General features: G+C 42.1%; 1 protein-coding gene across 3 annotated transcripts in view; it reads left to right on the forward strand.

Annotated features, from left to right (window-relative positions):
- ash1l (ash1 (absent, small, or homeotic)-like (Drosophila)) overlaps positions 1-12,359 on the forward strand; it is a 29,619-nt gene that overhangs the window by 14,524 nt on the left and 2,736 nt on the right. For 2 of the 3 annotated variants that reach the window (XM_023409903.2, XM_023409902.2), the window contains exons 9-26: positions 37-82; positions 330-438; positions 600-806; positions 1,010-1,156; positions 3,662-3,770; positions 3,910-4,059; positions 4,560-4,627; positions 5,020-5,186; positions 5,352-5,504; positions 6,154-6,208; positions 6,600-6,732; positions 8,207-8,479; positions 8,827-8,913; positions 9,015-9,105; positions 9,572-9,710; positions 9,855-10,027; positions 10,269-10,435; positions 11,037-11,523. In XM_023409903.2, coding sequence (XP_023265671.1) covers positions 37-82; positions 330-438; positions 600-806; positions 1,010-1,156; positions 3,662-3,770; positions 3,910-4,059; positions 4,560-4,627; positions 5,020-5,186; positions 5,352-5,504; positions 6,154-6,208; positions 6,600-6,732; positions 8,207-8,479; positions 8,827-8,913; positions 9,015-9,105; positions 9,572-9,710; positions 9,855-10,027; positions 10,269-10,435; positions 11,037-11,523 — 2,761 coding nt within the window. The remainder of the gene's footprint in view (positions 1-36; positions 83-329; positions 439-599; positions 807-1,009; positions 1,157-3,661; positions 3,771-3,909; positions 4,060-4,559; positions 4,628-5,019; positions 5,187-5,351; positions 5,505-6,153; positions 6,209-6,599; positions 6,733-8,206; positions 8,480-8,826; positions 8,914-9,014; positions 9,106-9,571; positions 9,711-9,854; positions 10,028-10,268; positions 10,436-11,036; positions 11,524-12,359) is intronic. The other variant, XM_087175022.1, reaches the window with a different exon arrangement.

Here is a 12,359-nt window from a genome sequence, read left to right on the forward strand (position 1 = left end):
TTGTCATTAAACCCCTTTGTGGTTTTTGTGTTTCAGCTTTACAAGAGGCCTGATGTCCCCCTTTATAAAAAGATCAGATCAAGTGAGTATCTGGCTTTGTTCAATGGATTTTGCCAAAATGTAACCTGATCAGTTTTGTTACCCCTTCTCTGCTTATCAACGAGACTCAGGGATATTTGCTTCATTGGTTGCCTTGGTTGCTTTGACTTTTGTTGTCCGTGTTATTAGTTCAATGCGTTGTTTGCAAAACAGGGATTAAAAATACATAAGGCTGCCACTGCTGGTCACAACTTTTAATGTGGAATGGTAATCCCCTGTTTGTGTCACAGATGTCTATGTGGATGTGAAGCCTCTCTCTGGTTATGAAACAACTACATGCAACTGTAGATCTCCTGAGGCCTCTACTGAAAAAGGCTGCCTGGATGATTGCCTGAATAGGTAAAGACAAGAGACAGCAAGTGTATAAATCAATCGTATTATGTGTCAGCAATCAGCACTCGAATTTAGTCATATGCTTTTTTTCAGGAATGTTGCTGGAAATTGTTTGTTTAGTTATGAAACAGACATTTTACATATTTCCAATTGCCTTTTTTTCCCAGGATGAGCTTTGCTGAGTGCTCTCCCAGCACATGTCCATGTGGTGATCACTGTGACAACCAGCACATCCAGAGACATGAGTGGGTGCAGTGTCTGGAGCGATTCCGTGCTGAGGGGAAGGGCTGGGGAATCCGCACCAAGGAAACTCTCCGCTCTGGACAGTTTATCATTGAGTACTTGGGAGAGGTGGTTAGCGAACAGGAGTTCAGGTGAGATGTTTGATGCAAGATATTTTTGTTGTAAGGTAGACATGTCCTAAGAAGTATGTGGATGTCAGAATAGTTAGTATATTCTGTGTCTGCCTGTCTACCTGTTTGACTTCCTCAGTTCAGGACTTATTTAGACATGGAAATGGAAATGGATGAAAGCTTCTCTTTTAATCTTCCACTGCTTCTTTCCTCCTGCATTTTAGGAGTCGCATGATGGAGCAGTACTTCTCCCACAGTGGCCACTACTGTCTGAACCTGGATAGCGGCATGGTGATTGACAGCTACCGAATGGGCAATGAGGCACGCTTCATAAACCACAGCTGTGAACCCAACTGTGAGATGCAGAAGTGGTGGGTGTCATGGCAGCTTTAAACCAGTTCCCTACTGTTGTCCTTGTTGCGTTTTTTGGGTTCTTACCAAAACCCAGATTTGGCTAAGCCTTCTCAGGCGCAAGCATGAGCACTTGCCAGAAGTTGTTACTGGAGGATAATTGAGCCAGACCTGGTGTAAACTGCATTTGTTTGACTGATGACAAAGAAAGCGTACTGCGTTCACTCGCGCCATTCAACTGATAATGTCAACGTCCATTAGGATTACTATAAGAGCAAGTTTTACCATTTAAGAACTGTCAGGTACATCGGCAGTGACAGAGTAAATTATACAGACAGACAGTGTTAAACAAGTGAAGCTGAGAGTCTTGCTGGATTGTTGTGAGCGGAGAGTGGGAGAAGCTGATTAGAAAATGTTCCAGCTTGATGATTTAGTATTTTGTTTTCTAAATGCTTCTGTCACTTAAGGTCAACGGACTGGAAAATAGACTAGCCCGTTATCTAAGCCGTTTCACTTAATTGCTATCCGTTTGTGTGCCTGATGATTCGGGTGAGATGGGTAATTTCTTATTCTCTCTGTAAGAGGCAAACTGACTGTAGTGAAAGTACCAGAATGGGCCAGAAAGATATTCAGCATAGTGTCTTTGGACTGGTCTGTTCCAACAAAGGGACAAGGCCATCCAAGCCACAAAAAGTTGTGCTACACCTATTTTATTTTTGGCACCTTACTCATGCTGTCAGAGAACGGAGGTTACTTTTTAACCACGTGCTATAAGTCCTGTGTACTTATTATAAATGTTTTTATTTTAATGCATGTAAATGTGGCCTTATTGGTTTCGGTGTTAGATTCCCTTATTGTGGCAGAAGTTCTTGGCTATATTTAGAAGCTTTTTGAAGTTGTGTGGATTTATAAGAGCTGTACAGTTAAACCACTCTAACCTAGGACACGGATAAGTAGTCACTGTGAATATTAGGAAATATTGTGTTGTCCTAGTTTGGGTACCTTACACGAGCTCTAAAAGGGACACGTGTAGCAGGTGCATGTCTTTGTAAATGAGAAAGCTCTGCCTGGAAACCCCAACCTTATTAATGTGGTTGTGTGGTGGTAATCTGATGAGATCACCTCAGTCACACTCTGCCAGTGTTCAGAGACCTAAATGGCTTAAAGGCCTTGCACCACGCCAAAACAATTCACTGGTTTCCTGAGGGATTGTTCTCACAGCATGGCTAAATCCACTGCAATCAGAGACCTGGCTGAACAGGCCTCTCTGTGCCTGACTTTACTTTGTGAAACCTACTTGGTTTTACGCTACTTTTACTTCTTACTAGTTTGCCGGTGTATGGTGATTCTGCACCATGTATCACCACAGTTTAACCCTCAGAGGGTTTGATTGTGGACAGCGAACGACCTTGAGAGACTCAACTATCAAACTGTACCCTCTGGCCTCAAGCATAGACCAGCTCATAATGTAGGACACTGGTCTGTGTATGTGTAAATCCACGTGTGTGTGTGTGTAATGTAGAGTGGCTGTGCTGAAATAAAAGACTCCACAAGGATAGAGGATTTTCAGCACAAAGCCTGACGAGTCATCCATCTTGTCACAGAAGAGAGATTACATGCACCCGGGCCTTAGATACAGCTGTAGTGCCTGAAGACAATGCGCTGAACCAGCTTTTTACCCCTATAGAAGGAATAAATTATCAAGTGGCTGGCAAACAGAATAGTGCGCTTTATTCTTAGAAGAATGGCGAATGGCTGGAGCACTGCTTCGTTTGGAAAGGAGGAAAATAGGGATTACAACGTGTTGAGCAGTTGCCAAATAGAGCAAATTACACCGGGACAGTCCTTCTCAGTTTTATTCAAATTTTAAAATGCTTTTAATTTAATTGTCTTTCTAACATCAATATTTAAACATTACGTTTAAAGTAAAGACTGGAACTTGAAAACCTGACTTTGTGGAGAGGATGTAAGTTATTTTTATGCCTTTTATATGAGACTCTCCAGTCTGTTTCAGATGTAGACAGTGTATGACTTCTGATCCTCAGCTCAGGATTGGACCCAGGGATAAACACTCAGAATAACAGACTAAAATGTAGCTTTACAGCAAATATTGTGCTCTCCATTGATCATTGTCAGAATCTTCCTCTGTGGACCAGAAAGCCGGACCTGAAAATGACAATATGTTTCATTAATTTTGTTGTGAGCTGAACTAGCATGTGTTCTGGTGCCTGTTACATAATAGCTGAACCAGTTAGGAGAAGTGATTATGTGTTGGTTGGTAACATTTCCCACCAGTATATAATAAATAAGCTTGTATATGAAGTTTTATTTTTGAACTATTATTCTTAAAGTGACTGTAAGACTCAGCAGCCTCCTTGACAGGTCAGAACACACTTTGACTGAGAAGAGGAATATCTTGAAATAGCTCTCTAAATATTTAGTTTCCTTTAACTTCAAATGACCATACACATAGTAGTTTATTGTAATTAATTATGTTTTGTTTTTTTATGACTCTTCTGTCTTAGGTCGGTGAATGGGGTGTACAGAATTGGTCTCTTTGCTCTGAAGGACATCACCAGCGGCACTGAGCTCACCTATGACTACAACTTCCATTCCTTCAACACCGAAGAGCAGGTGAAGCACCAGCGCCCATTTTCTCCTCTTCATGGAATAACATTTTGTTCAGAGCTATAATCACAGCTGCTCCAATTTTAGCAAGACCCTTTTTTCACTTTCTACAACTCAGTGATTTTACTTTCTCTCTGCACTACAGCAAGTCTGCAAGTGCGGCTCAGAGAGCTGCCGGGGCATCATCGGAGGGAAAAGCCAACGTATTAACGGGCTACCTGGGAAGACGGGAGGGACTCGGCGGCTGGGTCGGCTTAAGGAGAAGAGGAAGTCAAAACACCAGCTCAAGAAACGAGTGAGTGATGACTGTGCATAAAAATATTGAGAACTTGTCTTAGTATCAGGTCACTTGTAGTTCCGATTGTGACACAAAAGCAACCTTTTATAGCGAAATTTCCTCAGAAAAACAGTCCTTAATGGTTGCTTCTAATATCTTATTGTTATCTGTTGTTGTTATCTGGTTAATAAAAGATTAGTCTAAGTCTAGCACTGTCTTGTTAAAAATCAGGTGCAGTGTGTATGTAGGGCATGAATGTGTCTGTGTCTCAGAGGTACCAGTAGTGGGCCACAAGGTGTCTAAAAAAGTAACTCAGAATATCTTTAAGGGTATACTTTTGAATTAGGGCCTGAATCTCATGACCTAAAATTGATATCATGGTATATTTTAAACATAGGCTTTCAGTAATACACATGGTGGTTTTAGGTATGAAGTCTGAAAAGAGGTTATGAAAGAAATCAGCGAAGGGGTGTCATTAAGATCGGTGCATACTTCAATACAACTTTCTTTAACTACAGGAAGAGGAGTCGAGTGACAGCAACAAGTTTTACCCTCATCTCATGAAGCCCATGTCCAACAGAGAGAGGTAAACACACACACAAACTAACATGCAAGCAACACATAAGAGAAACACAACTCATGTTTTGTACATGTGATTATTGTCATGTTTAGTCTGTATTCCTTTTCTGTAAACCTTGTACAAATGAACATACTGGAAACCCATACTCAAATGTACAGGGATGGAGCAAATTATAATACTGATTATAGTATTATAACAAACAGATCTTTTTTGTCATTTCTTTTGCAATTTTTGCCCCCCCCATCTCAGCACTTCCTTAATAGAATGGTAATATTAAAATTATTTAAGAACATCCATCAGAGAGCAAACTACATTTGACATGTCAGGCGTGAGTTGATGTTGCCACCCACAGACACAAGCTGTCTTCACACTCCTGTCCTCTCTCCCTCAATCACCAGAAACTTTGTGCTGAAGCACCGAGTGTTTCTCCTGAGGAACTGGGAGAAGATGAGGGAGAAACAGGAGCTGCTGAAGAGAGAGGGTGAGAGAGAGAGGGACGCCAGCAGCCTGTCCATCTATACACGCTGGGGAGGAGTCATCCGTGACGATGGCAACATTAAGTCAGGTGAGAGTTTTAGTGGCTACTATTGAAATGTTCAGTGATAGACGCGTTAGCTAAGGCAGCAATGCTACGCACACCTTGCTGGGCATGTAACTGAAATGTATGTGATCAGAAGTGAAGTAAATTTGTGTAAAAACGTGACGTGCAATGTTCATCCCTGGTTTCCAGATGTGTTCCTGACGCAGTTCTCGGCCCTGCAGACGTCACGGTCGGTTCGTACTCGGAGACTCGCCGCTGCTGAGGAAAACACAGAAGTCACACGCACTGCTCGTCTTGCACACATCTTCAAGGAGATTTGTGACATGATCACCAGCTACAAGGGTTAGTTTCTTTTGTGGAGAAATATACAGTACGTACTTACACTGGTGCACGGACAGACAAGAAATTCTCACTGTGTCCGTTTTTTTTTTCTTTCTTTTTTTTTTTATCCTCTATATGAAGTTTCACGTTTGTTTCATATCCTTCACTCAGTCGCTGGCATGCACAAACCCGCACACACACTCAACACACATATAGTCCAGAACAGGAGACAGACAAGTGACGATCACTAGTCTAGTGTTGAAGCTTTGAACCTTTGTTGATCATTCTGACTGTAACTGGAAGTTGATTAAGCTAACAGTGTTGGTATAATACCTAAAATGAGAAAAGTAATTTTGTTGTATTAATTGGAAAGAGCCAGACAATAATTCAGTTATTGCTGGTTTTAATCACAGTACTGCCGCATAACAATTTGTTTATGTGACCCATAATGTAAAGTAAATCTTTAGTGTTAATAGAGCTGAACTTGTACCCTCCCTGCCTACCTATTAAATATCTTCATTAACATGACCCTTAGGCTGACCTGAGGTCTGAGCAGGCCTGTTAAACACATCCGTCAGTGCTTCCATGCTAATGTTTAATATTCAGTGAACGATAAGGCTCTGTAATTAAAAAATGATGACATGAATGTTACTGTTTTGCATTAACTCAGATTCAGCTGGCCAAACACTTGCTGCTCCGCTGGTGAACCTTCCATCGCGGAAGAGGTAAGAGTGCAAACCCGCATGTCGCCTGGCTCATTCAGAATGTTTCACTGTTTTCCAGACAGCAGAGTTAATGTGTTATCTGCTCTATCAGTGTACAACACCCACATAGTGTAACAGTTTATCTTCTGCCACGCATTTGAGCCGTGACAGCCTGTGCTTTGATTCTTGTCCAGTATTCATAGTAATCACTTTGTGTCAAAAAAAATAACAGCTCATTGTTTTTCTTTCTATTTGCTTCATGGCACTAACACTCTCATGCTATCTGCAGACACATGGACTTATTCTTAGTTTTGCTGATGCTCAGATGTATTTAATTTTGAAATGTTATTTTTTTTAGTGTGAGCAAACCAGATTTGCGGAGACTAACCCTGTTGTTTTTGTGTGCCATCAGGAACAGCCAGTACTACGAGAAGGTGTCCGACCCTCTGGACCTGAGCACCATCGAGAAGCAAATCCTCACCGGCCACTACAAGACCGTTGAAGCGTTTGATACAGACATGCTCAAAGTTTTCCGCAATGCTGAGGTAGGCAGGTGTTTCAACCATTAACGATGCCCTGCTATTTACAATGAGAACTGCAGAAGGAGCATTTGTCTGTATTCATACATAATTTAATAGTTCCATCAGTGAACACCACATGTTGCTGGCAGGTGAAGAGTATTTTAGAGAAGTTTTTTTTTTTCTTTCAACTCACTTTATACTCTCATTTACTGCTCTCTCTCTCTCTCGTGCTCTCAGCTTGTTTCCACACTCACTCTCTTTCTCTTTATTTTGCTCTTTAACATTCAATAAACACCAACAACAAATGTCAACACTTCATCGTTATATCAATACTAGCTGCATCCTTTGCTTCATTGTTCTGTGAAGTGACACAAGTTGGATTTTCCATTTGCCAACTGTTTTTACTGAATCAGTGATATTAAGCCTTGCAAGCAGCACCTTGAACCATAACAAAGGACTTCCTTCAGAGCAGAGATGTTTTTTGTTTTTTTTTACACCTGGAGCTGTTGTTCAGGAACAAGAGTTAGTCACAGGTTCCTCTGGTCAGAACTCAGATTTAAATCTAAAGTTCCCCAAGAGGTTCTTGGTCCCATGGGGAAGTCAAGTAGAAACTCTTAGCTGGTAATGAAGGATAAACAACTACTAAGTTAGATTTGATTTTTAATGAATTTGTTCAGCAATTGAAAAATATTTTATTTGTAAACTACATGTTCAACCGGTGTTGCAGATCTGTCTGTTTTTATGGCAACAATCAATAGAAAGACTAGTATGATGATTGCATAGAGGCCAAGGCTGCTGCAGAATCCAGCTGTCATCATCATTCACTCCTGAGTATGATCCCAGATTCTTAGAGCCCAATCAATATCAAAAAGCCTCATCAAAATGATAATTTAAGCTGTTACTGTGCAGCTCCAACACATTCTTCCTCCCACTCAATCTCTGCTTTCCTCTCTTCTCTCACGCACAAAACCCTCCCAAATGGGATATAACTTGACGACTCCTGATCCTCTGTGCACACGTTGCAAGTCCTTTGATTTACATTTGTATAGCGTAGCAGTTTAAACAAGTGCCACTTGAAACCTCTCAGAGGAGCTTACTCTTCCAGTCAGAGAAGCTTGAAGTGGATGTCTAAATTAGATTCACCCTTTGGTCCCAAGGCCCTTTTTCGCAGAATGAAAAAAGCGTGAGGGGGATGTGGTTTATTGTTGAATTAGGAGCTACAGGGTGTTGCATTGTAGTATGAAATTTTGTCAGCTGCAAAGGCAGATTTGAGTGCATCTTTCATCTTTGCCCATAGCTCTGCAGGCTGGTGACCTTGAAGTCTTGTCTAAGTGACTGAAGAATGAGGGTGTAATTCTGGGGTCAAATGTTCATTCTTCTGCCTTAGATATGATTTATGTCATCTCTCTATGCTGATTGTGAGGTCTTGTTGTCCTTGTGCCGTTTTTTGCAAACAAATAAAGCAGCTGCACTCATGACTGTCTTGTTCTCTCATCAGAAATATTACGGCAGGAAGTCATCAGTAGGCAGGGACGTGTGTCGGTTGCGGAAAGCTTACTACAGCGCTCGTCACGAAGCCGCTGTCCAGATTGATGAGATCGTGGGCGAGACCGCCAGCGAGGCCGACAGCTCGGATTCGCTGGAGCGGGACCATGGCCACCACCACCACGGAGGAGGGCCGGGGTCCCACGACAAGGACGACGACGTTATCCGTTGCATCTGTGGAATGTACAAGGACGAAGGTCTGATGATCCAGTGTGAAAAATGCATGGTAAGAAGCAAAGTGTCAGACACACAGCTAAAAACAGCTGGTGAAAAAATTTATATTTTGTACTTGTTTATTTTCCATCATTTCTGTTTTTCTTACTATGTGAAAGGTTACTCCTGTTTAAGTTAGTGCATTTGGACACCTAAATTGTCAAGGAGATTTTCCAAAGCATTCACTCCTTTGTGTATATTTTCTGTAATTTTTAGACAAAGAAAACAAGGATCATTAAAAAATATTGATGGAGCAACCACAGTTGTGAATCACTAGTTCTGAGGGGCAGTTGGGCAGTAAATCAAGTCAGCTACCCATTTTTTGCATTCAGGTGATTGAACAGTTTTCTGTTATTCTAGGTGTGGCAGCACTTTGACTGTATGCGGCTGGAGACCGAGGTGGAGCACTACCTGTGTGAGCAGTGTGAGCCTCGGCCTATAGACAGGGTACGTCTATCCTGTCAAAAACGCCCATGGATACTGAACTTAATGTTTTCTGTTTTACCAACTTCTTCTAATCTCACTTTCATGTGTTGTTGTCACTATAGGAAGTTCCCATGATACCCCAGCCCAGCTACGCCCAGGCAGGCTCTGTGTACTACATCTGCCTCCTTAGAGATGACCTGCTGTTACATCAAGGTATAGAAACAGTAGAAACCAGTGCAGTGGGTTCGGTCGCTCTAATTTTAGATCAGTTTAACAGCCCTTGAAAATCTTGTTTTTGCTGCAGTTGTGCACAGTTGTACAAACAGGACAACCTGACATCACTGCTGATGTGGTGATAGGTGCAACAGAGCACACCTATGACCACTGTATCTGTGTCTGTATATTATAGCAATGGTGTGTGATTTTTAGCCTCTCGTTCATAGCATGTCGCTTGAACCTGAAGTTTTCATGAAAAACAATAGTCCACTTAGTGTATCCCAGTGTTAAAGTGAATGTAATGCAAAATTGTGTTTGCTCTGCGATCATGTTGCCTTTAAATTTGACCCTGTCCACAATTTGGACGAAGACATGTCAAAGTGTTAAACAGTTAATTTCTTTTGAAATTTCCCACTGTAGACAACTGACCTGCCACTGCTTTCTGTGTGTGTGTTGTGTGCAGGCGATTGTGTGTATTTGATGAGAGACAGCAGACGCACACCTGAGGGTCAGCCTGTCAGACAGTCTTACCGTCTCCTATCTCACATCAACCGGGATAAACTCGACATTTTCCGAATTGAAAAACTCTGGAAGAACGAAAAGTAAGTTCAACAGGATGATGTACCAACGATATCTGGTAGTGAGAGAAGTTGTAGGTAAAGTTGTAATGGCTTGTGATAGTCAACTGTTTGTAAAGTTGTGTCACTGTGTGTCATATTCTGACCCTATCCACTCAAACTCTTAAGGGGTGAGAGGTTTGCCTTTGGCCACCACTACTTCCGTCCTCATGAGACACACCATTCTCCATCACGGCGGTTCTACCAGAACGAGTTATTCCGCATGCCACTCTACGAGATCATCCCCCTGGAGGCAGTGGTGGGAACCTGCTGTGTCCTTGATCTCTACACTTACTGCAAGGGTGAGTGAAAAACACAATAAAAAACCTACTTGCCAGGTCCCCCGTGTGAATGAGTGTAATTATGAATAAAAAGTAGGACAGTGCTGATAAATGAAGGTTAACTATGCCATTATGTCTTATATCTCAATTTGACAGGCTTTAACCAACACGCAGCAGAACAAATCTACGGGCCTTTGCTCTTCAAATATTTTATAAAGACATAAATTCCAGCAGTTCTTGGCTAATTCTTGTCTTCATACAGGGCGGCCGAAGGGTGTGAAAGAGCAAGATGTGTACATCTGTGATTACCGCTTGGACAAGTCGGCTCATCTGTTCTACAAGATCCATCGTAACCGCTACCCAGTGTGCACCAAGCCATATGCCTTCAACCATTTCCCCAAGCGACTCACTCCCAAAAGAGACTTCTCGGTGAGAGTGACGGGGGTCCTTACAGGGTGGGGCTGCAGCACTGGGATCTATTACTGATTTCTATAACATTGAAAGATATTTTAAGAGTGGAGATAATATTACAGCTCCTGGGCATCTTATCTTGCTCACGGTGTATAGTTTACCAGCAGCACAATCACAGGTGAAGATGGGGCTCGATGATGGAAAACCACGCCAGCTTATTGTTATATCTCTAAACCACATAGTAAGAACCTGAAGGGAAATGCAAACGAAAAACCTGTGCTGTATTTCTGGCAGTGGTGTTAGCATTTTGCCAATTTGTTGGACTACTTATGCCCAATGTAAATTATAATGCTAACAGACTTGAAAAGAGATCCTAGCATCCCATGCAGCTTTAACTAAACCACTACACTGCAAAGCTGTGTTAAAAAGGTTCAGGTCTGTGTCAGAAAGCTTAGATTAAAACTGACTTTCCAAAACTTGTGATTTCTGAACTGTGTCTCGTTGATGTCATTGTTTGTTTACAAACCTTAATTATCTGAAACCTAAGTAAGCCACATGAAATGTTGAAAAGTATTTGCAAACGTTATTTGAACCGGGTCTTATTTTGACATTTTTGCAGCCTCATTATGTTCCCGACAACTACAAGAGGAACGGGGGCCGCTCGGCATGGAAGAGTGAACGACCCAAAGGAGCTGGAGGGTGCGAGGACGATGGCTCTTCCTGCGACCGGGGTGATGACTTCCCGCCCGAGGTGGAAGATGGTAGAGGAGTGGAGGACGACATGGACATGGCTCCGGAGGATCCCGAACTTCTCTCAGCGAAGCCCAGAAGAACAGAGCAGGAAGGGGAAGGAGATGAGGATGAAGATGAGGAGGAGGAGGAAGAGGAAGGGCAGGAAGCTGAGGAGCGTAAAGACCTGGAAGAGGGTTCCACTGAGAGGATAGGAGAGATGCTTGAACTCCCATCCTCCTCAGCATCCTCGCCGTTACACCACCCAGTGCTGGGCAGGAGGGAGGCCCAGAGGGATCGACTCAATAAAATCCTGCTAGATCTGCTCCACAGAACGCCCAGCAAGAATGGTGAGGGACCGGGAACAAAGCAGGGGGGTAGGTCAACAAATAAATGAGGGTTAAAGTTTCAGATCATATGCTGTGACACATCGTTTAAAAATGTTTTATAATACATTTTATGTACCTTTTCTGAATGGGTAAGTTTGAAGTTTGTGCAAGAAACTGTCCATTAAAGGAAATGCTTTGTCCGAGTCCCTTCCTCCCATCTAGTGTTTCAGTTTTTCATATGCTGACAGTATTACCCAAAAATATCTTAATCTGGACCAAATCTGTGGCTAATCTCAGTGTTCAAAGGATCCAGTAATATGCTGCTTTAAGACCAAAATCAGCAATGACTTGATCCTGCTAACGAGTGTTACTTGTGCAGCCAAAGCCTGACACAGGTTATCCAAACACACCAGTGAGCCACACTGCTGCACTGAGTGACGTTTTCCCTCATTACAGTTAAGAAACACAGTCACCATTTTTTTTGAGTCAATCCCACATACACCGTCCTGCTGCAAAAACTAGAGCACCTGAGTGTATTAATCCGCCACTGAACATAGTCCCAGCAAATTGACTATTTACTCCATATTTAATGCGCAGCCATTACAAGACATTATAGAATCTTTTTAGAAAATTAACTTTTTAAAGTTTTATATCTTCAGAAGGAATCAATGGGCTTTAATGCAACATGGCCCAAAACAGTCGTTTTTGGTCTTTTTATGTATTTTGTAAATAGTACGAAAGATATAGAATATCACCAGCCGTATCATTTAAACGTAGTGTAATCCTTTCATGGGCACCACCATGCTCTCTTCCAACCATAAAACAGCTGCAGGAAGTGCAGAGGAAGAGTTGCTGACACAGAATAGCAAATGAACAGATTGAGA

The sequence above is a fragment of the Seriola lalandi genome, unplaced genomic scaffold (assembly GCF_002814215.2).
Source record: "Seriola lalandi dorsalis isolate HSWRI2012SDOR001 ecotype SW California unplaced genomic scaffold, Sedor1 jcf7180002054408, whole genome shotgun sequence".
NCBI classification, from domain to species: Eukaryota; Metazoa; Chordata; class Actinopteri; order Carangiformes; family Carangidae; genus Seriola; species Seriola lalandi.